This window comes from Micromys minutus (genome assembly GCF_963924665.1).
Source record: "Micromys minutus genome assembly, chromosome: 24".
Classification (NCBI taxonomy): domain Eukaryota; kingdom Metazoa; phylum Chordata; class Mammalia; order Rodentia; family Muridae; genus Micromys; species Micromys minutus.
In genome coordinates, this window is record NC_137959.1 from 46,469,700 (window position 1) to 46,495,161 (window position 25,462).

Below are 25,462 nucleotides of genomic sequence, written 5' to 3' on the forward strand. Positions count from 1 at the left end.
CACAGGGAACCATGGTTCTAAAAGCTTCATCACCAGCCCCAAGGTTCCAGCAGCCCGGGAAGACGAACGAGGTGCCTTAGAGTAGTTTGCTCACATTTTCTGGGTGCCCTCCATGATTAACAACGAAACTCACGCTGACGGCTTTCAGAGATACTTAATGTCGGTTTCGGCTCCGTACCTGAGTTTTATCACCAGCCTCGTGGCCCAGGAACTGAGCTGGGAATGGCTCAGGGTACTTCACTTCTAGAATCTAGCCCTCACCTGAGCGGTGAAGGGCCAGGCATCCTGCCTCTTACTGTCTCTGTGGCTCAGAGAATAGGGAGATACCCTCCCCAGGCCTTAGGACTCATGTGTCCAAGTGAAGATGGGTTCAGATGGGTCCAGACAGTGCTGAGAGGGGCATCTCTTGCCTAGTGGTCTTACTGGCACATACCACACACCTCCCTTAGACAGACTGTCTTTCTGTATCTACTGAACTGGCTGGTGTTCTCCGGAGGCAGCTTTTAAAGTTGAAACACAGAAACCATAAGTGTATGCATATGTATACATGCATATATGTAATTTTTTGAGACAGGATCTTATGGTGTAGCCAAAACTGACCTGGAACTATACATACAGCTCATGTACCAAAATTGGAGCAATCCTCTTGTTTTGGCCTCTGGATGACTAGGATATTAGGCATACACTAACCACAACTGGCTTGAAATCCTTCCTTTCCTGTCTTCCTGGCAAGATCAGATATTCCATAGTGGCCTTGAGCTCACTACAGAGCAGAGAATGACCTTGATCCCCCCAACACACACACACCGATCCTCCTGCCTGAGATTACTGGTAATCTGTGTAATTCTGACTTCTTTTTTTAAAAGATTGTATTTATTTAATGTATATTAGTACACTGTAGCTGTCTTCAGACACACCAGAAGAGGGCATCGGATTCCATTACAGATAATTGTGAGCCACCATGTGGTTGCTGGGATGTGAACTCACGACCTCAGGAAGAGCAGCCAGAGTTCTTAACCACTGAGCCATCTCTCCAGTCAATTATTATTATTATTATTATTATTATTATTTTTACTCCTGTTTACTCTTGGGTTTAGAAGTGATTAAAGCCTTGTTTCTTATGTGTATTATGAGGACTTGAGTTGAGGTCCTCGTGACAGTGGGGCAAGTGCTTTGTCCACAAAGCTGTCTCTCCAGTCTCTTTGTGTGACATTCTAAGAAACAGATTCATGTTGGAGAACTAAAGCTCTGAACAGGACCACTACTGTGTCCAAAGTGTGAATCATTTCTAACGTGGATTCCCAAGCTGATGAGAGGACCACAGAAACGAATTCCCAATGTTCTTCCTAGAACGAGAGCTGTCAAGGACAGGCCTTACTGACCATATCCCAGGATGAAACCTTCTTGGCTACCAAACAGAACCTCCCATGGGGTTTTGTTGGACCCTGGGGGAATTTGGCCCATATATTCAGGGAGCTTCTAGCTACCCTGCTTCTGAGGACTTGTAACATCTAATGACATCACCTGCATGGGTAGAAACTGGGACAGTAACCTCAGAAATGGAAATGCAGTAATCTAGTCAGTGAACTGGTCAGCGGTCCTCGCCTGACGCCTCAGCTTCCATGACTGTTTGCTGATAATGGGAGGAAAAGTCTCTGATGAAACCCAAGGACTGTGATTTAAGCAAAAGGCAAGTTTAAAAGACCCACGTGTTGTCTCTCGCCTGTGGTTCCTGTCCTACCCCCTCCCTTCCACTGTCAGGATGCATCTGCAGGCAGCCCCTGTGCAGTACCCTGGGGAAGGATAAGAGAGCACACACCGCTCAGAGTGCACTCTGGGACTGACTCAGGAAACACAGGTTTGGATCCTGGGTAGGGGTGTATGGCATCCTTGTGCCAGAACCCTTTGCCAGCATCTCTGCACAGAGGACCCCAGCTTTAGGCCCGGCTTGTTCCCACTGGCTTCAGTGGTTTGTCTATGCCCCACTTCAGCCTTCTGGAGCATTTGCCAGAGAGGTGGGGTGGAGTGTGATGGAATCCAAGCAGCACGTGGAGATACTGTTCAGACTGTGCTGAGCACTGAGCTGGGGCAGCGGGAGCTAAGTCCTCTCCCCAGCTCCCTGTGAGTCCCCTGGTCGGAGTCACCCTGCACTATCCTGTACCTGTTGGCCATGGTGGGGAGTCACAGACCTCTTAGGGCATGAGCTTCTGTTGGGAAACAGTGTGGGCCGACCTGTCTCAGTGCAGCCATAGTAGAGACAGACCAGGTATGGACTCTGGACTCCTCAGTCCAACTCCCTCCAGTCATGTTGGGGACGCCAAGGATCTGGCAACTACAGATGGTGGGGGAAGGTTCTGAGGCCCCCAGTGACACACTCGCTCAGGGATCATGAGACACGCAGAGCATGTTCCAAGTGTTGGTGCTTTCCTGCTCTCACTGGAAGGCCAGGGCAGAAACTCGTGAGGACCTGGGTTCCACTTCGAGCATCCGAACAGGAACATGAATCAAACAGAGAGGCGAAAGGCCACATTGGCGACAGCAAAGCGACACAACTGACCGCGGTTTGAAACTGCAGCTGTTTAATGGACCTTATTCTTCCATCTTCCACCCTGTCTGAGGAAACAAGAACTCTCTAAACACTCTTACACCTGAAAGCAAAACTAGCTCACACACAAACACAGCATAATCCAGTGCCCAAACTCGGCGACTTTCGATGATCACCTCAGCTTATTTTTTCCAACAAAGAAAAGAAAAACATGGTTCAGTGATTGGCAAATACTGTCTGTCGTCTGGCCAGTGCTTCTTGCCACAAGCCATGGAACCCTGGGTGATGGGGCCCTTCCACGGGTCTGGGGGCTGGAGGGCCCACGTGTGGAGGCATGGCAGTAGCGAGGTACCCCACAGAGGTGCACAGGAGGAGGTCTGAGGAACACCCACACAGTGAAGACAAGCCCTGCTGGTTGTTGGCTTTCTTCATCTTAATTATTAGTTTTTGGTTTCTGAAGTAAACATTTTTTGCTTTAAGGAAGAGGCAGTATACCTTAACACATGGGAACCACCAGGCTGCCACTAACACACACACTTCCCTTCCTGGTCAAGTAGCTTTTCCCCAAAAACCCGTTTTCATGATTTCTGTTACAGTTCAGAAAAAGTAAAGAAAATGTTTTCAAGTATTCAATTCCTATCAAAAATTGGTATCAAAAGTAATAAAGGACCTAATTCCATAATAATTCCATGTCTTAAAAAATAACTTAAGAAGCGAGAGGCTGGCCCTTCACATGTATAAATCCTCTGATCCGGCTAGAGTTTCTTTAGACACCGTGGAGTGGAATCCGTGTTGAGCACCTCGATCATGGACCTCAGAGTCGGGAACGTCTCTGATACTGATGGCAGGGTCTTGTAGGAAGGGGAGATACTGGAATAGAAACACAGGGAAACTGTGACTATTAGCAATGCCTCATAGGGAGGGTCACAGTCTGGGTGTGTGTGACCAGAAAGGCAGAAGGCACAGCAGATCCTTTTGTAGTAGTGACCTCACATCCTGAGCTGCTCGAAAGCTCAGCCAGGACTTTGAGGAAAGAAATAAATCTTTAATGTGCACAGGGCCCCACATCACACAACTTATATCCTGCTGTGTCTACCTCACATGCTGAGCCCAACTCTGAAGATGCTTTGCCTGACTCTGAGGATGCTGACCTGACTCTGAGGATGCTGACCTGACTCTGAGGATGCTGACCTGACTCTGAGGATGTTGAGCCTGACTCTGAGGATGCTGACCTGACTCTGAGGATGCTGGCTCAGGCCTGGCCCTGCCCCTCCTGACTCTGTCATTTGTCTAAGGCTGTTTCCCTGTCTGCAGCAGATTTGAATCCTTAGCTTAGAACCCATGGTCCTTGAGAAACATTACATACCAGGCTGCCATGAACCTTCACTGTGCAACCTGTGGCTGAGTGGTTTGTGGGAAGATTTGCTAAAACTACCTAAAGGAAACCTTCCCTCCACCTTGTGACCATACCACCAAACCATGTGTAAACGAGTAACCTCCTAACAAGACTATATGGGACAAGCTAAGCAGTGTGGGTGACAGATACACGTTTCTTAGTTTTAAACACAGCTCAAGTGGCCCCTACGGGACAGAGTGGCTGGTGTTGTGTAGGCAGGAAGGGATGTGAAGTAAGCAGTGTCTCGCTCAAGCTTGTACCCCCCAGACTTTCTGGAGGTACAGCTGTAAGGCACCTCGCTGGACTCTGGCACATGGTGACAATAGGTGTGGTGTGGGTGTGTGTGTGTGTGCATGGACGCATGCCAGTGTGGTAGCCCTAGGTTGTCATCAAAACTTTCTTAAATCCCCTGCACTGTATTTATTGCGGAACTCAGAGCTACAGACACAGGTTAGCTGAGCCAGCCAGCTTGTTCTTGGGATCCTGTCTGCATTCCGACCTGTGACCTACCACAACCATCCAGCATTTTATTTGAGCTCTGGGGATCTGAGCTCTCTCCATCTCTCTCTATCATTTTTACCTTAGAACACAGCACTGAACAACTGTACGGACCAGCCCATGAAACAAGCACATGGCCAGGACCTGTGCCAGGCGTGGGGCGAGGAGCTTGTCCCTCCCCAGCCTACTCCAACCACAGCCACAGTCACCTTTTCAAGTTCATCCAGCTTTTTGCTATTTTGCTGAAGGCCTCTGAGCCAGGAGCTGTCATGGCTTCAAAGTCGACTAGCTGGAAGAGAGGTGAATCAGGATGAGAGGAAAGGAAGGAAGCGGTGTGAGGGCTAACTCACACAGTCCATAACCAGAAGGCCGCGGCGTGGTGCAGCCGTGCATGCACCTCTGCGAGCAGGCCCAGCATACCTTCCCTTTGGGGATCTTCCCAGCCACTTCTTTACCACTGGCCATCAGCGCTCCCACAATGACTGAATACGCGATGACACTGTCAAGACAGGACAGACTTCAGCCAGCCCTGGTCTGTGTCTGTCACACTGACCATCCCGTGGGCGTCCATCATGAAACAGAACCTTACATAGGAACTCTTTGGACTGAAACCTTAAATGTTTAGTTAACAGAAGAACTTTGTTGTGCTTGCTTTGAAAATATTTCTACTTTCCTACGTAAAAAGCATAAGGAACTAGAGAGTCGTTGTCAACAGGAACATCTGCTTTCTGAGGGAAGGCGCATTTCCACTGTTTGTTTCCTGCTTCTTTCTCTGCTTTTGAGAAGAGTACACAAACCTCTCCTCTTGGCCTCCCCTTAAATTCCCTTGATGGTTGGTCAAGGATGTGATCTTTCTGATTTTCACTTTTCCCCCTTGAGACAGGGCCTCACTATATAGACCAGGCTGGCATCAATGGAGAACCACCTGTCTCCTCAGAGTTGCATTAAAGGCATGTACCACTATCCACAACAAAAATGTGAATTGTGTGTGTGGAGTGTGGGGTGTGGACTCTAGAGGACACAGTGGGAACTTCCTGTGACCTTATGGGCTTTAGAATCTGTCTCCATGACAAACATAACCATAGTAACAGTCTCAGCTTAGAACTGTCACAGTACAGGACATCACTCACCTAGATCCTCGAGACAGGGGCATTAAATTATAAAAGTAGTAAACTAAGGATAAGATTAAGTTGCAGACAGCATCAGCCTCCTAGGAAAAAAGGACAGAGATTTATGAACTTCGACCCCATATCACAAACTCGTGCTGCAGAAAACTCTGACAAACTGCTTCCCGCCCTTTGAGGCTCACATACTTAGTCCCATGCAGGCCAAGGTGCTCAAACATACGAAATAACTAAATGTCAGCAGCCTCCACTGTCTGAGAGGAATGCCTTCCTCCTGCTAGGAGCCACTTCTTGTCACCGCAGGCAAGGGGAGAGAAGTCAGAGCCAGCCAGCATGCAGCAGCTGGTTGGAAGGAGGGCTTGCTGGACATGCACATGAAGTGACTGGTCACATGTGGCTGCAGACAGGAGACAGATCACTTTCTTTCCCACTTCTGGTTCAGACCAGTTTGGTCCATGGAGGGTGCTGCCCACATTCAGGTGGCTCTCCCTCCTCAGTTCGACCTTTCTAGAAACACTCTCACAGATATGGCCAGAGGTGCCTCCTACGTGACTAAATCCTTTCAGCCACAGCCTCACAGAAAGCAGCAACTCTAAACAGGGGACACGGAGACCATGCTCACTGTGGCTGTGATGAACTTGGATGAACGTCTACTGACCCCAAACCTGCACAGGTGCAGCGCAGAGCTTACAATATGGTCTGTACATTTATCCCGCTTTGCTATGGTTAAACCCTGCAAATGGTTTTGCTTCATATATTACTAGAAAGGAGGTTGAGACAATTAAAATTGGCTTCAGGCATAAGACATACAGCCTCAGTGAAACAGGAGAAGTGTGTGTGTGTGTGTGTGTTTGCAGGACTAGGGTGTGGCTCAGCAGTGAAGCATTTGCCTACCACATGTGGAGTTCTGGGTCCCATTCTCAGTGACATACACGCATGTACACATGCACACACACACACACTCACAAACACACTCATACCAAGTTCCATCTTTACCAAACACACACACACACACACACACACACACACGCACAAGCTCACACCAGGAATAGGAAAAGAAACAAAGCCAAACTTACCCCGAATTCTGCCGAGAGGGTCAGTACTTTGCCCTTTGCTGTCAGGTCTTTATAAAGTGCATCTATTTCAGCGTGATACAGCTGTGTTCTCTCTTCTGTGGTTTGAGTTTCCACAGAAAATAGAATATTGCCGACCCTGGAAACACAAGCAGTCCTGTCAATGCGTACATTAAATAGTCCAAACAGAAAACCAGAGAGGTGGTGTGACGTGCGTGTTTGCATGCTCAGTGGCCGGCGTGTGCTCTGCTCTGCTGTCCCTTTCCCAGCCCAGCCTGCCCAGTCAGGAGCAGGTGTGCGGAGCTCACCGACATTGCTACCATGTCTGAGCTTAAGCCTTTCCTGAAGCAGCACTGTGGTTCTGGGGGAATCAGCTCACACACATGCACCTAGGATGCCATCTGCAGACCCTCCTAGTTCTCGGAGCCTTTGGCTGGAGGGAGGGCGGGTGAGACCAGGCTTAGGGATATAGAGGGAAGAGGATTTTAATTTGGAAGACACGGGAAAAACTGAAAGCTTCATGGGAGAAGTGGCTTGAATGTGGATTTATCCTATTTAAATTCAGCAGGACACACACAGACACACATACAAAGTAGAAAGAAGCTTTGCTGGGAAGAAGGGTTTTAGTGGAAATAACTGGGAAGACAAGAAGGACTAAAAGTCATTATATACATGTATGAAAACATCAAAAAAAATAATGCTTTAAATTCTTCTCAGTCAGTCAGTGGCTGTGAGAGCGAGGGCAGAGAGGGGCTGGGAATAACCACCAGAGCCTCAGATGTTCAAAGTTCTTTCACAGCTTCACTTCTAAGTTCTTAATTTTGGTTATCTGTGTCTGAACTCTCCACGGAGGCATCGCCACCCTCAATGGGTGCACAGTAGCCCTGGGCCCGCACAGATCCTTGTCTTCCTGCTGCTGGACAAGCTCTCCAGAGCCTCTGAGCACCAAGCAGAGGTACATGGGACCCCAAACGGGCTTTGAGCACTTGGCCAGGAAGGATGCCACCCCCCCCACTGAATGCACACATGGCCCAGACACAGCTCATGTCAGGACACCCCTCCACTGGCCATGACCAGCCCTGCACTACACTGGAGCGCACATACTTGTCTCCTGTGATGGTGATGGTGAAGCCGTCATATTCCTTCCCTTGGTCTTTGAGGCTGGGGACTTTGGTGTTCACGGTGAACCCGTCCTTTGTTTTGGTATTAAACTGCTTTCGAAGGAAAACAAAAATCCGTATTAGTTGCAGTCCTCATGCTGCAGCGTGGCACCGTCACCTACGAACACACGGGGCTGCGTTCCCAGGCGGGGCTGCATACAGCCCGCACGCTACAGGCTAGACATGTGTACTTCCGATCTGAATCTTGACTCAGCCCTAGGTTTGTCTGAGTCATTCAAACCGAGAGACCGTGTACTCTCTCTCGGTGGACTGGCTAAGAACACCTCTCTTCTCTTTAGGTGCAACACAGGCCCCGAGAGCCTCACATCCCACAGGCCTACAGAGCAGCAGAGACCCCAGCAGGCTACAGGCGGGCTCAGCGTGACAGCTGCTCTGGGGTCCTTGCCTGCCAGGAGCAGCAGTGCCAGCTCCAGGGACCTGAAAAGGCACTCTGTACTCCTGCAAGTGCTCCCCAGAGCTGCAGGCCCAAGAGGTGCTCAGTGGTTCCTCTGCAGCTGTGTTTTCGGTCACAACTCTAACCTTGCAGACCACAGACTGTGAGTGAGGGGAGCTCCTCAGAGGCCAGGGTGTCTCTTAGGAACACAGCTTCAGCTCTGACTTAAAACCCTCCGTGTTCTGAAATAGCAGTGAATAGGTTCTGCCTTTACTCTAGAAAAATGCCCTCTGACTCTGACTAGGATGGATGGAGCTGGAATAAGGAAGGTGATGCCAAGGTCTTCTCTGGACTCTGGCGGGAGGGCTTCTCCAACAGCAGGCCTCAGGAGGGCTGGCTCCGGGGCTGTCAGCTGAACTCAGGGGAGAAGCGCCTTCATTCAGGGAACGGCTCTGAGGACAGGTGCAGGTGCTTCCTGCAAGCCAGCGGAAACCTCGCCACAAACCGACCAGGTATGAACACAGTCTAGGACAGGAAGCAAGCCTGGTCAAGCCGCTGGGCCAGCAAGTGGCAGGAAGGGTGAGTGCAGGCCTCTGACTCTGATCCATGCTCCTGGCTAGTGAGCTATCTGCTGCGGCACGAGCGCTTTTCTAGATCTCCAGTGGCACACCGTGTTCTCCTGAGGAAGAAGCAAGCTATGCGTTTCCCATATGCTTTGAGCACACACAGACCAACCACAATCCGGCTGAAGCCAGTCTGAAGCCGGAAATGCTCCCATCCAAAGGACAAGCTCCTACAGACAGCACAGCAGGGCAGTGCTGCCACCCTCTGGCGAGCTGTTGTGGACTCACCTCAGTACACTTAGCCTTCCTTTCCACTCTGTCTTCCGCCTGATGTCTGACTAAATCCACAGGAAAGCAACTGAGAAGCTGACCCACTGCAGTGCCTGTCATGGAGGAGCTGCCATGACACTGAAGGTCAGCACCGTACAAGTGATTTTAAAGGCCATCTGAGATCCTCCTTCCAACAACTCTGTCATTACCGTGTCACTGGAGACTTATGGCTATTCCTGTCTCCGTCTGTGATCTTTCCTTGGTTCTGACTTTCTATGTCAAAGGCGCCCCTCGGTTCCATTCTTTCAGAGTGCATTTTGGATTAAACAGACAGCGACCCGTGCGGTTGCTGCTGCCGTGCTGGGGGTCACACACGGGCCTAGTGTGTACCAGGACAGCGTTCTAGCATGACTTCCGGGGGCCTCTGGAAGCACATGGAGTTGGAGGTGCTCAGAGGAACTGCCCACCTTCAAGGCCACAGCTTGGTCACAGCTCCGCATCCTCAGCTCACAGCTAACTCTGAGCAACCCCTGCCGTGGTTCAGGCTTTCCCTGCAGACACATGGCCACGAGACAAGGACTCCTCCGCCCCTGCCTCAGTACCTCCTCCTCTTCTGCATGTGCTGGCCTCCACACCTGTTCTGTGGAGCAACAAGCCCATCTACCTACAGCTGCCGTGGGCTCTCACATGTGCAAGGACAACAGACGGGCACTGGACGGTGGCCGCAGGCCCAGTGTGAGTATATTCATCTTTGGGTCCTTTGCTTCTTGAGCTGAGTGCTTCTCAATGGTTCTGGTTGAGTCTGATTCCAGCTGTACCTGACCTCGGTCACTGCTTATAGTGTCTATGTGGGGATCTCAGATGTCAGCACAACATTCAAACACGTGCTTTGGTTCCTTTCTTGACATGTTGCTGGATTTATCTTACACAATTCCTCCTGAGATATATTTTTAATTAAAAAAATTATGTGTACATGTGCTTTGTCTGAATGTATGTCTGCTCACCCTACATGCCTGGTGCCTGCAGAAGTCGGATCCCTTGGTACTGGATTTAGACAGTTTTGAGTCACCATATGAGTTCTGGGGATCGAATCCAGGTCCTTGGGACAAGGAAGGCAGTGCTCCAGCCCCACCTGAGATGCTGACGGCAAACTTACCTTCATAATCGGAAGAAGGTCTTCCACTCTATGTACCTTTTCCAGAGCTTCTCTGACTTCCAATAAGCCCTTTGGATTATTTGCTCTTGAAGAGAGAGGGAAGAGCAGAGGGAGGAGCAAGGGGGGTTAATGCAGAACAGGACACGCCGATCCATTTACATTTTAGACAACGGCTCTAAGGACAAGCTCAAGGCTGCAGGCCTGTATATTCCGAGGCTTCCCTCTGACAGGGTCATAACCCAAACCAATAATGTGTGAGAAAATCATGTTATTGACTGTCTGGCTCTCCTGCTCCGCATCCCCTAAGCAACAGAGCATTGGTCTGAGGTTGATGCTAAGGAGTCCATGTAGATGGCCTAAAGCGCGTGGAGGCCCGTGTGTGGGTCCTGTGTCAATGTCATGCCATCTAACGTAAAGGACTTGAGCATGAAGGGGTCTTGGGGATCCATCGCCAGACACTGAGGATAAACAGTATCCCAAACTGGGCAACAGCACGAGTCAATGCAAGCTAACACGTGTGGGGCTGCAGAGGGGCGTGAGATAAATCAGGAAATGCAGCAAAACCTTGACTGTCCTGTTCCAACTCTGCACCGGGGAGTATGTGTGCTTTTACTTCTAAAGCTGCTCAGAACAAAGTACCCGGCTGGGAGTTCACACGGTTCTCAAGCTCAGCTAGTGATCCACCACAAAAGTCCCCACTGCGCGCAGGCTCCGTAGGCAATCAGGGATGTTACCGTGCATCAGGCGGGAAGCACTGCCACGGCCAAGGCTCTGGGAAGCCGGTACACGGAAGCAGGCTAAACTAAACGTCTCATCTAGTGTGGCCTGCCAGTGGTTCAGTTTTCACGTCTCACAGCACACCACACGTGAAATGCATGGGCTCAATGCTTCACAGCAAAGGGGAAGAGCGAAGGCTTACCCGTGATAAACAAGAATTCTATCTTTAATAAAATGAAGTATTTTCTCAAAATATTCCAGATATCTCATATTAATCACTTGACCCCTGTAAGGTAAAAGTGATAAAATTAACCATCATTTTACAAAGAAATGTAAACATTAGTTAATTCCAAAAACAAAGGGCTGAGACAAATATGTCAGCGTGTAAGAGAGCCGCTTGCTCTATCGCTGTGAGGGAAGCCAGTCCCATCTCAGCAGAATGCTTGAGCTCTTGAAGTCTGTCCTGGCAGAAAGTGTCCAGAAAAGACTTAGATCTTGACAGGCCACAGGGGAAGGAAAACCCTCAGCTTCAGTGGAGTTCAGACTTGAGGGTGACTCTGACCCTGGACACACCAGGCTCTCTGTGCCTGCCCGCCTGAGGTGCCTCTCAGCTCTCTAGCATTCTGCCTTCCCTCTTCCCTCTGAAGACACTGCGCTCCTCACATTCCCACTCCGGTTTTTGTTGTTTTGTTTTCTCTTCCCCTTTAACCTCTCTGGAAGGTGTTCTCATCCTCCCTGGACCTGACAGCTCCCTCCCATCAGGGTCATGACACAAGGAGGACTTCTCTCCCCAATAGGGCGTTTCCGTTTCCAGCCCCACAAGTTTTCTCCCACTGCTCTTAGGCTGACGGGATGGCCAGGGCTTCAGCTAGAAGCAAATGGGTCCTCCGATGCTTTCCTGTCAGCCTCTTCAGTGTCTGCAGCACCATTCCCAGTCCTGCACACCTATCCATTCATCTACTGCCACCATGACCCCCACACGTCCACGTCTGTCCTTGCTGTTCCTCTGCTCGCCACCCATGCATGGTTCCCCACTCTGGTTTCTACCTGTCTTTCAGGCCTCAGTTCCCGAGACTTCCCTGAATGCACAGGGGTTGGCAGCTTCCTAGTCAGAATAAATTCACCAGTGGGGTTGCACACAGACCCACTGTCTCTCCTAAGACAGTTCAGGTATGGCCTCTGGATACCCAGGTGCCCCTTCCTTTCCTGCCCTCCATCAGTCCTGACATGGGCCTATGGCTTAAGTACCATTCAGCAAGAACATGAGCTGGTGCACAGTGGCCTCAGTTACAGCACGTGATCAAATCTAGGCAAAAGTGTCCCTAATCACTCCATGAGGAATTGAAAGGAACCAATTACAAAGGGAAAATAAACACGATTTCTAGAAATTAAAAAGGTAAGTCTAAGAAGGACTTTCGTACTAAAACCTAAATTTAAATGTCACATGTTAGATGGAGCAACATTTTTTTGATCTAGGTTTCTGGAGCTACAAATATTTTAGATACGATACAGTACCACATCTGCCAAATTTATCCAAAGTCATGTTCACTAAACAGCAGGCAGATACTCTGAGCATCCCTGAAGTGGGCTCTTCAGGATGTGTTTATGCCTGTTGTTAGGGTGGCTCAGGGTAATACAGAAGCTCCCATACTGCCTCGTTCCCACCAGGGAGCAACCTCACTGACCTGCCTTTAGTGGAGACAGGGATCCCAAGCACACTATGGTGAACTTGGAATTCTCCATCTGATCACTTCTTCTGCTGTGTGAGGACTTCCTGAAAACTGACATCCCAGTACATCATCCGAGAGCCCACCCTTCAGCAGATGAACCAGCAAGAAAGACACTTGTGGGTACACAGCTTGGGTGTACTCCCCATCATGGCCACCAGGGCCCTGAATTCTGCTGCCCTCCTACACAAACAGGAACACAGCAAAGTCTCCCACCTGATTAAGTTGATGTGGTTGTTGAAACCTCTGCTGAGACTTGGCGCTGGCATCTGATCCAGCCACAGCACCGGCTGGTCTGGGTCAGCGATCCTATAAACAGAGCTCATGAGGGGTACAGCCTTACCCCCAGCTTCCAGGATAAACCAAGGGTGGGTCTCTGCAAAGGTGAGGGAGGAGCCTGACTGGCTGACTTCTGAATCCCAGTGCACAGTCTGACCATGCTAGGTGAGAGGCCAGCAAAGGTTGGTGAGCTGTAACAGCTCATTTAAACTGTCAACCTGGAGGAAGTTCGAATCAACCGAGGAAACACATCCATAATGGTGATTCCAGAGAGGGCTGACTGGTGGGGGAAGGCCCATCCTACATGTAACTGGCACCGATCCGTGGGCTGAGGGCCCACACTGAGTAATGAGGAGTGAGCTGAACACTAGCATCCATCTGTTTCCTCTTAAATTGCTTTTTGTCACAGCAATGGGAACAGTAATGAATACACTGGGCAGGTGCATGCATATTAGAGAAATCTAGAGGTGGTCTGCACCTTAGGGGACGGGCTACAGGTAAGGAAGGATACTTTGAGCCAGGTGATGGTGGTGCACACACCTTTAATCACAGCACTTGGGAGGCAGAGGTAGGCAGGTCTCTGAATCTGAGGCTAGCCTGGTCTATATAGTGAATTCCAAAACAGCCAGAGTTACACAAACCCTCTTGAAAAAACAAAACAAACAAACAAATGAATCAAGAAAAAATCCAAAAGGAAGGAAACATCCAAGCCCTCATCTAAAATATGGTGCTCACACAGGGGCTAAGGAACCTGGCAACGTCACTTATACTTCCTGAGGAAGAGTTGAGTGTCTTCTGAAGAATAAAGGCAACAGAGACTCACGGTGAACTTTAGGGGGAAATAACTCAGTATCTTAACTTACAGAACTTAAGTTTTAAGCAGACAGGACTGAAACCTCTCGCTGAGGAGTACCTGCCCACTGTTGCACGGGCCCAGGGGTTACCTTCTCCACTTCACGGCGATGTCGAACATGTCCCTCCACTGCATCAGCCTTGTCTTCCCACTCATGCGAACCTTTGAGTTAGTCCAGGTACGATGTACAGCCTGCATGACTTCCAGAGCTGCCAGGCCCATGGCTGAGGGAGGACAAACCAAGACAGAGCTCGTCAGACCCTCCAACAGGCCAGTCCTCACCTTTCCTTCCAAGCCTGGATGACTATGTAAGAACAGGAAGTAGTTGGTGGGACCAAGCTCTCGATGATGCAATTCACATTGAGGCGAGCCACTGCCACCCAACACTGTTTCCTACTGAAGCAGGCAGAGCCGAGCCTCGAGTCCCTCCTCCCTGTTGGAAGGAGGAGGCTGACAGGAAAGCATCAGAGCTGGAAGAACTCACTGACTGAACTATCCTATACATCCCTGCTCTGGCCCTGTTCCTGAGCTATACCGACTCCATTTCAAGTTTCCAGAATACCTCTGTGTATCCTCTTGTTGGGCAGGAACCCAGGTGTTTCATACTGCATCAGCGAACCTAGGCGGTCAGCTGCACAGATCAGCTCCTGGACTTCAGGCTTGTAGCCCTCGAAATTCTGATGTAACACATCCCTACAGGAAACACCAGGAACGAAATAAGGACTTGTGTAGTACATCTGCAGGGCAGCACACCTGCAGGGCAGCATATCTGTAGGGTAGCACACCTGCAGGGCAGCACACCTGTAGGGCAGCACACCTGCAGGGCAGCACACCTGCAGGAAAGCACACCCGTAGGGTAGCACACCTGCAGGGAAGCACACCTGTAGGGCAGCACACCTGCAGGGCAGCACACCTGCAGGAAAGCACACCCGTAGGGTAGCACACCTGCAGGGAAGCACACCTGTAGGGCAGCACACCTGCAGGGAAGCACACCTGTAGGGCAGCACATCTGTAGGGTAGCACACCTGCAGGAAAGCACACCCGTAGGGTAGCACACCTGTAGGGCAGCACACCTGCAGGGAAGCACACCTGTAGGGCAGCACACCTGCAGGGCAGAACACTTACAGGGCAGCACACCTGCAGGGAAGCACACCAGTAGGGCAGCACACCTGCAGGGAAGCACACCTGTAGGGCAGCACACTTACAGGGCAGCATACCTGCAGGGCAGTACACCTGCAGGGAAGCACACCAGCACCACTGGAGCTCAACCAAGACACACACAGGACTAGGCACTAGCTTTGCATCCCATCACACAATTAAAAGAAGCAATTTCTTTGTGAGCTCTGTGCGCCTCCGGTTTGCTACCACATGCAAGCCAGTGCACCATTATATAGCATATGTAGGGGTCCAAGGCCCTCATTAGCATTTGTTCTATAAACTTCTCCAGACACATGGTGCCCAGTGCTTGACTATGTCTCTTAACAGATACCAAATCTGCTGGCATTTATTGCAGTTATCAGAGATCTGAATGACTTCAGTCTGGTTCTTTTTCTTTTCTCCCCCCCCCCCTCCTGTGCTGGATACTTTTATGTCAACTTGACACAAGCTGAAACCATCTGAGAGGTGGAAACTTCAATTGTGAAGGAAACCTCCATAAGATCACACTGTAGTTAAGCCTATAGGATATTTTCTTATTTGATGATTGATGGGAGAGGATCCCACCCATTATGAGTAGGGCCATCCCTGGGCTGGTAGACCTGGGTTCTGTAAGAAAGCAGGCTGAGCAAACCATGGGAAGCAAGCCAGTAAGTAACATCCCTCCATGGCCTCTGCATCAGCTCCTGCCTCCAAGTTCCTGCCTTGAATTCTTTCAGTGATAAGCAGTGATGTGGAAGTGTAAGCCAGTTAAACCCTTTCCTCCAAAAGTTGTTTTTGGTCATGGTATTTCATCACAGCAATACTAAAGCAAACTAAGATGTAGCCCAAATACCCATACACATAAAATGATAATATTAAATTAAGAAATGCAACTTTGGGGCTGGAGAGATGATGGCTCAGTAGTTAAGAGCACTGACTGCTCTTCCAGAGGTCTTGAGTTCAAGTCCCAGCAACCACATGGTGGCTCACAACCATCTGTGATGAGATCTGATGTGTGTCTTCTGGTGTGTCTGAAGACAGCTACAGTGTACTCACATACATAAAATAAATCTTATAAAAAGGAAAGAAAGAAACGCACTGTGGACGGATCTGATTAATTAGCTTTGGACAATTCTTGGCAGCAGCTGTTTCACCTGGGCTGCCTATGCGCTCTCCTTACGGGTGAGCTGCTCCTCTGGGGCACAGCGTCTCCTCCCTCTCACGTCCTCCAAGTCCTGCTTTGTGAGTCCCTGCCACTTCCCTCTGTGCTGTCTGTGGGCAGCCACATCTCGCCGCTGCTTGGCCTATTGTAAGTTTCCACTTCAGTGGTGCCGCGCGTCTCTACCCTACAGCGTGCCGTGTCAGGCAGTGCGTGTCCGAGCTGTCGACACAGTCAGAGCCTCTTTAAGCGCTCAGTTACTGTCTGTCAGGAACTCTGGGGACGTCTTAAAGCCCAATTTCCAGTTGCTCCTTCGACGGCATGTGCGTGTGCTGTGTGGAATTGGAATCTTGAGGTTTGGGGTTCATTCCCATGGTCTGAGTTTGTGGGACTATGGAGGCCAAATGGGTGTAGCTTTCCTATCAAGGGGTTGCAGCTACATCTGTGGAGGTCTGAGAATGCTTCCAACATGGAGTCATGTTAACCCCTAAGGTCCCCTTTCTCCCACTGCTGGGGCTGGTGGGCACACTCTCTGGGTGCTTCTCTCTCATGAGAGCTCACCTTCTCTTTCATTTCAGGACAGAAATGCAAGGCTGTAGCAACCTCTCAGTTTTAAGGAGCTGCTGTGCTTCTGGGAGTTAATCTCTGCCGGGATCTGTTTTATAGCCTGACTGCCCTTAAGCACAGATGCTTCTGCCCACCATAGCAATAGCTGCCCAACGGTGTGATTTTTACCTATGTTCCTTGGCAGGCTCTGAACTCCTGATCATCTTGCCTCCAACTCCTCCTAGTGCTGGGCTTGTAACTGTACAACCATACCTGGCTAGACTTGCACACCACTAAACAATTCGTTTTACAAGTGGCAAACAAACAAAAATAGTGCTTATGAATGGCTGCCCATCAGCCTCCATGTATATGAAGCATAAAGGCTGCCCAGCATGCAGACTGCAATCAGAACATGGGCAAGAAGTTATTTATTGATCAAGAAATACCAGCACTCAGGAGGCTGAGGCTACCTGAAATGAGTTTAAGCTACCCTGAAATGAATGCATACGGAGGCCCAATCCCACCAAACACATGGAAAAGCAACTGAGCCTCCAGTTAGGTTGTGGATGGCCACGCTGCCCACACTGCACAGCACCTACCTGATGTGAGGCTGCAGGCCAGGCTGCTCCTCATAGCCGTCTATGAGGAAAGGCAAGTTCTTGGCCCAGTGGTCCTTGAAGCTGCCCGGTAGATCCGTGTCTATGTTGTATTCCGTCAGAGGGGTATCGAGGTGTGCGTGCAGATATCGAGAATACTCTGTGGACAGGAAAGGAGCTGCCAAACCCAGACACTGCTAAAGAGCCCTTGCTAGAATGGGCCACCACGTGGATCCTTTGAACCACACTGCCCGTAACTGCAAGCATTCTGAAAGACAGCTTCAGGACTGCAGCATGCTGGTGACAAGAGTCAGGTGTACAGCACCCAGCTAGGGTCTGCTTTGATGACACACCAACCTTTCCGTGAATAAAGACAAAGAGCCCGCCTTTCTGTTCAGAGCCTGAAACCCAAGGGAAGCATCAGACTGAGCCTGGGATGAGTCAGCTCAGACAGAGCAAACGGAGTGCAAGCTCACCGAGGCCTGACTGGCAGGCGGGCTTGCCCCTCAGGCTGTTGTCATTCGTTCCCAGTCCAACGACAGTAAGGGACAAGCTGTCTGGAAGATGAAGATGGCCCTCAGGAATCAGTACTTGGTTCAGTATTAGTAACTTCAGTGTGTGTGGTATAACATGTGAATATAAGTCTATTTCCAGCTATAAAGTCGATGAAGTCCAAATGCTGATCCAGACTGGCTAATAAAAGACGAGCGTTCACATGAGATGTGAGATGTCCCGTGATCGCAAAATGCACCCCAGGGGTTGAAGAGCTAGAGCAAAACATCATGGAGTCAAACATTTTTAAAAAGATTTTCACTACTTAAGAAATGGTGTGTGTGTATGTGTGTGTGTGTCCCGGAGATGGACAGACTTGGTGGCAAGTGTCTTTATTAACTGAACTGCACGTTGCATGCTTTTATCTTTTAATATGGCCATTCCTAACTTAAAGGTGTGTGCGTGGCTTACTTTACTTTCTCTGTTTCCCAATAACACTCTCAAAGGTTAATGAGAACAAAGGCAAAATATGTGGCTACGCAGACAACAAACACGTTCCCAAATCAGTGGGGAGGACACAGATGTGTGTATCCTGGAGGACACACACGTGTATGCACTGGCTTTGTCTGTGTGACGTAAACTTACACGTATCTTGGAAGAGGGAATCTTTTTTTTTCCTTACAACTTTATTTTTTTAAAAAAGAGAGAAATACATTTACAGATTTTTAAAAGCATTTTGGCATAAAATTATATGAATATATTTTTGTCAGTACTTGATTTGATAGTGTGCATTGACATCTTACTAGTTACATAAGCATAAAGTACATGTAAACCAAAACCTAACATTGAAATAGTCAAAGTTTTCTTGGTGTGTAAAGATTAAACATAATGATTTTTAAATACCAAAAATTGCCACAAGGCTATCTTCTTAGCTCTTGAGTTATTAATGACTTAAGGTCTAGGTGTACCCCACTCTGAAAGGGTGTTATACACCTGTTGTTGTTGTTGTTTTTCTATGACAGACTGAGGTTTCTACTTTTTGACCTTTCTTTTTTGAGCTTCATATGATCTGTGAGTTGTTTCTGGGGTATTCAGAGCTTTCTGGGGCTAGTATCCAATTATCAGTGACTGCATATTATGTCTGTTCTTTTGTGAGGAAGAGGGAATCTTAATGAAAAAATGTCTCAATGACATCAGCCTGTAGGCAAGTATGCACAGTACTGTTCTGACTGATGTGCACAAGAAGGTGTCTGTGTGCATAGATGTGTGTGTACTTATGAAGGTTTGTACGTACACATAAAGATATGTGCATGTAAACAAGAATTGTGCGTCTCTGTATAAATAGGAAGATGTGTGTTCATGTAAATAGGAATTGTTTGTGTTATGTGTGCATAGAAAATGTGTCTATGTATAGGGAGCTATGGTATGTATATAGAAAGATGTATGTACACATAGGAAAGAGTGTGTGAACATGTGGGTGTGTGTACATAAGATGTGTGTGTACATAGGAAGGTGTGTGTGTGTGTGTGTGTGTGTGTGTGTATGTAGGAAGACATATATGTATACATAAGATGTGTGTATGCATAGGGAGATGTGTGTATTCCTATGAAGAAGAGACTGTATGTGTACAAAGGAAGATGTGTGTGTGCACAAGGTGTGTGTATATATAGGAAGATGTGTGTGTATAAATGTGTGTGTGTGTACATATGAAGAGTGTGTACATAAGATGATGTGTGTGTAGGAAGATATGCGTGTATACATATGAAGAAGTGTGTGCCTGAGTGTAGACATAGGAAGATGGGGAGTGCTTTGGAAGCTACACAGATGTGAACACTCGAAGATGTATATGGAGATAAAGCGAGTTTGTGACTAACTCAAGAATCACTTCCTTTCTTAGCAGACTTGGTACTTCTGGTACAGGAGGACATGACAACAGGATGAGGGGCCAGAGACACCAGCACTAACTCTAGACAATGAGACCTCCACACAAGGCCCTTTCCTGTCCTGTCTTTCAGTGAAACAAGAGGCCAAAGATACCCCACAGTGAATCCATCCAACTAGAAATGAATTCTACTCAGACCAAGCTTCTCTGAGTTTACAAGACCTGCAGATAAGGTAGAAAGAACATCAAGCCTGTCTCAGAAGACACCAAGGCTCCTGGTTCTGAAACCTCCAGCAGCCCCTAGGGACAGCTGCCCGCCCCCACCCCACCATCTGCTTACCTCGGAGATACTTCACCCTCAGGTACTCTGGGCTGGCCTTCTGGCCAGGAAGAGGGTCATTCAGCATAACTTTTGTTTGTGCTTTAATTCCTTCATAAAACTGCCCCATGGCCACATGGCTGAGCCCCTTCATGTACTGGCACACTTCATTGTACGGCTCCAGTTGCAGACAGCGCTATGGTTTAGGACAAAAGGCTGAGTTAGTGTCACATGGGTCAGGACCGCTGTTCCTTCTACCCAGAAGCCTTCCTTCCAGGTTCGTTAGGTAGGTAGGTAGTTCCACTGAGGCTCACCTTGAAGTTCTTCAGGGCCTCCTGCAGGCTGCCGTGGTGGTAGAGCATCATCCCCCGGAGCTGCAGGGTCTGCACATGGTTCTGGTTGAGCAGCAGTGCCTTCTGGAAGCTCTCAGTGGCTGCTTCAAAATTGCCCAGTTCTCTAAGGATTGAACAACCATGGTGAGAAATGGGCAAGCCGGTCAGCCACAGCAGCACTGCAGTGCTAGCTCGTGAGGCGTGAGGGAGAGCGTGTCTCCTGTACCGAACGCCTCACCCACAGCCACAGTCTTCACACTACTTAGTGATCTAACACATCACAGGGTGCTCACGTGCTTTGATTTCTCTAGGAAAAATAAACTGAACTGATTTCCAGAACCAATGAGTATTCAAACCCCTCCCTAGTTCATAACAAGTACCAACCCTGACAATGGTACTGGGTAAACATACTCTTCCCATTCTAGGGAAAAGTATGAGGATCATAATCACACATCACAGAAAATGTCAGACCCGTAGAATTAAAACTGTATCCCTTTGGTCTCTGAAGTCACTTCGGTGAACTCTAGTAAAGCATCACGTAATTTGGAAGTTTTGAAGGAAAAAACAAAACAAAACTAGTATACTTCAGACATTAACCATTAACTTCTTCCAGAAGCGAAAGGATTGCTACCAACCAATTTCTTTTTTTCTTTTCCTTTTCTTTCTTTCTTTCTTTCTTTCTTTCTTTCTTTCTTTCTTTCTTTTTGTTTTTTTTTACATATTAAGCTTTTCCCAAAGGATAGAAACAGTCCATATACCAACTTACTATGAATATTTTTAAAAAACACAATGCGTACTTCCATCTATATAATCATTTTATATGGTTGTTTCCAACCTACTTTCAACATATTCCTAACAATTCTGCAGACAGGAGAATAAATAAATACCACTCCTTAATTAAGTCCCAGATAAGCCCCAGCATTTCTCCCCTCAGCTAGTGCGAGAGCCTTCCCACACTGTCTCATCACACAGGCAAGCTGTCCACGTGAGGTTGGGACTTCAAGAGTTCTCTAACAGCCTTCCCCCACGCAGCCACAACAGCTCCTTCACAGGCCAGAAGCCCAGAGAGCCTACCTGGTACCCTGAAGAGCGCACGTCTGAGGGGTTCCCACTGACAACCATGTCACCTGCCTTTCTGATCAGAGTGAGGCTGCTTCTTAGAGCTAAACTTTTCTAATAGTGGAGCAAACCTCAGAACCAAGAGATGAGGGTCTAGCCAGAGCTTTCGGATTTGGGCTGACTCCCAAGATGGAAACTCAGCACCATACAGCCTGGCAGACGGTAAGGTTGTCACACCCACACCGAGTGCCAGGCACAACACCAACCTGTAGGGACCAACGCCCTCTGGGAGCTGTGCACACTGACAGGGCTCCTCTATGGTGACACAGACCAGGGGTCCTGACACAAGGCTCCCTAACATCCCAGAGGAGATGCCAGCAAGGGTAACAATGCCTTCAAAACCCAAAATGGACATCTTTTCTGAGATGATCCCCAGTCTTAGCCCACTGTCACTTACCTGTAGGCCTGTCCCAGACTTTTATATGCATCGATAAAGTCAACTTTCTGTTTCAGAGCTTCTTTGAAGGCCTCAATGGCTTCCTGTGGAAGGTATGCAGAAAGTGAGCCTATTCGCCTAACTCTGCCTGCATTACTAAAGGGTTACAGATGTGCTACACCTTCTCTGACCCTAACAGTAAACAAATGTGTGTCTGTAAGACAGCTCAGCTGCCCTTTCCAATGTAAGAACACTGTTTCTTCAATTCGGAACAGTCTAATGAACCAAGGAAACTCAACAGCTCTGTGAGATTATTCAAAATGATAGCTTGCTGCACTTAAACTGAATCAACAAGATAGGTAGACTGATATAAATTGATAGAGATTCCTTGGATCTAACAGCGCAAAAAAACAATCTACACAAGGCTGGAGCACTGGGCACAGCTGGCCCAGTACAGCAGTGACACGTGGCTGGGGCCTTGTGCTTCGGGCCTGAGAGAAATCTTGGGCACGCTAAGAACATTCAAATCCTTATGTGAGAAGTGCCTCTGGAGGGGACCACTGTTTATGGCTAGACAGTGCAGCTGCACCTGCGGACCCACTGTACCTGCACACATGGACCCACTGCACCTGCACACATGGATCCACTGCACCTGTACACATGGACCCACTGCACCTGTACACATGGACCCCCTACACCTGTACACATGGACCCACTGCACCTGTACATATGGACCCCCTACACCTGTACACATGGACCCACTGCACCTGTACACATGGACCCCCTACACCTGTACACATGGACCCACTACATCTGTACACATGGACCCACTGCACCTGTACACATGGATCCACTGCACCTGCACACATGGACCCACTACATCTGTACACAAGGACCCACTGCACCTGTACATATGGACCCACTGCACCTGCACACATGGACCCACTGCACCTGTACACATGGACCCACTGCATCTGTACACATGGATCCACTGCACTTGTACACATGGACCCACTACATCTGTACACATGGATCCACTGCACCTGTACACATGGACCCACTACATCTGTACACATGGACCCACTACATCTGTACACATGGACCCACTACATCTGTACACATGGACCCACTACATCTGTACACATGGACCCACTACATCTGTACACATGGATCCACTGCACCTGCACACATGGACCCACTGCACCTGCACACATGGACCCACTGCACCTGCACACATGGACCCACTACACCTGCACACATGGACCCACTGCACCTGCACACATGGACCCACTGCACCTGCACACATGGATCCACTGCACCTGTACACATGGACCCACTGTACCTGCACACATGGACCCACTGCACCTGCACACATGGACCCACTGCACCTGCACACATGGACCCACTGAACCTGCACACATGAATCCACTACACCTGTACACATGGACCCACTACACCTGCACACATGAACCCACTACACCTGCACACATGGACCCACTGCACCTGTACACATGGACCCACTACACCTGCATACATGAACCCACTACACCTGCACACATGGACCCACTGCACCTGCACACATGGACCCACTGCACCTGCACACATGGACCCACTGAACCTGCACACATGAATCCACTACACCTGTACACATGGACCCACTACACCTGCACACATGAACCCACTACACCTGCACACATGGACCCAATGCACCTGCACACATGGACCCACTGCACCTGCACACATGGACCCACTACACCTGCACACATGAACCCACTACACCTGCACACATGGACCCACTGTACCTACATTTCTGCATGATATCACTGTTACTATAGTAAAAAGTATAAATACATCACACTTCCCCAAGCGAGGACAAATGGCAGTAAGCAGCCACTACAACTTAAAGAAAAAGACCTGACTTGAGACACCGCTACATCTGTCCAACTGGGTGTCAACTGTGGGAGTCACTGCCGCCACATGCCTTGCACATGGTAGGCACTCGATAAATATTTGATGACTTGCAAGAGTTCAAAAAGCTACCTGCCTCTGCATCTAGGCTCCCTGTAGATGGAGGGGTGGTGTGGCCAAAAGGGCTAGCTTCAGTCTCCTTTAAAGCAATGGTGGGGGAGAAGAACAGCTGGAGAGCTCTTACGACACTGAACGTGGCTACTCAAGTGGCCTAGTTGGAGTATTTTAGAGCTTTTATAATACTTTAAGTCAACAAACACATATTGAGCGCCTACTGTGTACTAGAGCCAGTGTGAGTTATTGAGGGACAGGTACAAGATGAGCAAATCATTATCTCTGTCCTCTAAGAACTCTCAGTCTAGTTAGAATAGGAAGCTGATTATGTAATGGTTTGTTTGCATAAATGTTGTAAGCTAAGGCAGAGATGGGAGTGAGGAACAGGAAGGGAGGGAGGGGAGAACTACGTGGTCTAGGGACAGCAGCGGCGTAGGGGCAGCACAGTAGTGGACTGTGCACAGCTCAGAGCCAGGAAGGCTGGGAAATGAATGCAGGAGTGCACAAAGGTGAGTGGAGAGACAGACACAGCTGCTGCCTGCCCAGGCCTCCCAGGGCTTTGGGGAAAGGACGGTAACTGTGGCAGAGCAGCAGTGAGGGAGGCAAGCCCCGGGATGGATCAGTGGGCATCTGGGCAAGAGATGATGAAAGGTCAGGGTGAGCGTCCCCGAGGAGAGAGACAGTCAGATTCAGAGACATTTCTGAAGGCAGAGACGGGATCTGGTGGCAGTGGGCGAGGAAGGCAGGGCAGGGAGCTTCTGGGCCAGCGTCTGGGAGAGACAAGTGTAATGGCCACCGCAGGAAGGACAGGAGGCAGCAGGGAGGGGGACTGGGGCATGTTAAGCCTGCAGTGTCTGTGGACATCCGGGGAGATGCCCAGCAGGCCTCTGCTGCCCACTCCACTTACAGCATGCGTGGACGCCACAGTTCTTCAGTCTGATTCTCTTCAGCTTTTAAGTCTTTGGTTTCAGGTTCCTGCCTAAGCTCTGCTCAGCTCTCTACCTCACTCTGCCAAAGAGGGACACAGCAGAATCAAGATTTTAAGCCATTGGGAACAAGGGACTAGCTCACGCGAGGCAACCTCTAAATACATAAACTGCTTGGTTGATGCCACCATTTCCACTCCATCATCACCGTCCTCATGGTCACTGGGTGGCCATCGTTTTTTGGCTGCTCCCAACAGGTCAAGGTGAAGGGCTTAAGACGTTCTTAAGACATGGACTGAATGAGTGCTGTCATACACCAAGGGCGAGACACACCACACGGTACAGCTGTGTGACGGGCCTGGCCAGGTATGGTGGCGCTCATGTGAAATCAGCATATGAGAAAGTGGAGGCAGGAGAGTTACAGATTGAAGACTGGCTTGAGCCAGTCAAACCCTTTCTTTGACAAATTACATAAACAAAAGGTTGTAAGATGTTTAGTATCTTTCTATGAAAGGTACTTATAAAATAAAAAGTCGCACACTTAATTAACTTCTAGACCATCATTGGCCTGAACAGATCCACTCTATGGTATAATGTGAGCTCAAGCCCACTGCTGAGTCTCATGCTGTGTGTCTGCAGGTACCAAGGGTCATTCTTTTGGTCCATAATTCACACAACCTGTGTCTATACCTCACGAGAATACGGATGGATGGGACAAGAGGGATTAAATGCAATCCTGTGACCTGCTTGGACAGATAAAACATCACAGCTTCCTCCACTTGGCCCACTGTCCCATGGATG

General features: G+C 49.0%; 1 protein-coding gene across 6 annotated transcripts in view; it reads right to left on the reverse strand.

The window, feature by feature from the left end:
* Positions 1 to 2,575: 2,575 nt before the first annotated feature.
* Positions 2,576 to 25,462, reverse strand: part of TTC13 (tetratricopeptide repeat domain 13) — a 50,930-nt gene continuing 28,043 nt past the window's right edge. For 3 of the 6 annotated variants that reach the window (XM_080936724.1, XM_080936722.1, XM_080936720.1), the window contains 15 exons: positions 21,735 to 21,817; positions 20,201 to 20,342; positions 19,908 to 20,082; positions 17,197 to 17,353; positions 14,318 to 14,448; positions 13,847 to 13,979; positions 12,840 to 12,932; positions 11,099 to 11,182; positions 10,180 to 10,264; positions 7,741 to 7,847; positions 6,640 to 6,775; positions 5,570 to 5,649; positions 4,860 to 4,938; positions 4,649 to 4,728; positions 2,576 to 3,415 (listed from right to left, as the gene is read on the reverse strand). In XM_080936724.1, the coding sequence (XP_080792850.1) occupies positions 3,301 to 3,415; positions 4,649 to 4,728; positions 4,860 to 4,938; positions 5,570 to 5,649; positions 6,640 to 6,775; positions 7,741 to 7,847; positions 10,180 to 10,264; positions 11,099 to 11,182; positions 12,840 to 12,932; positions 13,847 to 13,979; positions 14,318 to 14,448; positions 17,197 to 17,353; positions 19,908 to 20,082; positions 20,201 to 20,342; positions 21,735 to 21,817 (1,680 nt within the window). In that variant the 3' untranslated portion in view covers positions 2,576 to 3,300. Of the gene's footprint in view, positions 3,416 to 4,648; positions 4,729 to 4,859; positions 4,939 to 5,569; positions 5,650 to 6,639; positions 6,776 to 7,740; positions 7,851 to 10,179; positions 10,265 to 11,098; positions 11,183 to 12,839; positions 12,933 to 13,846; positions 13,980 to 14,317; positions 14,449 to 17,196; positions 17,354 to 19,907; positions 20,083 to 20,200; positions 20,343 to 21,734; positions 21,818 to 25,462 lie in introns of all 6 variants that reach the window. The other 3 variants (XM_080936723.1, XM_080936721.1, XM_080936719.1) reach the window with 1 other exon arrangement.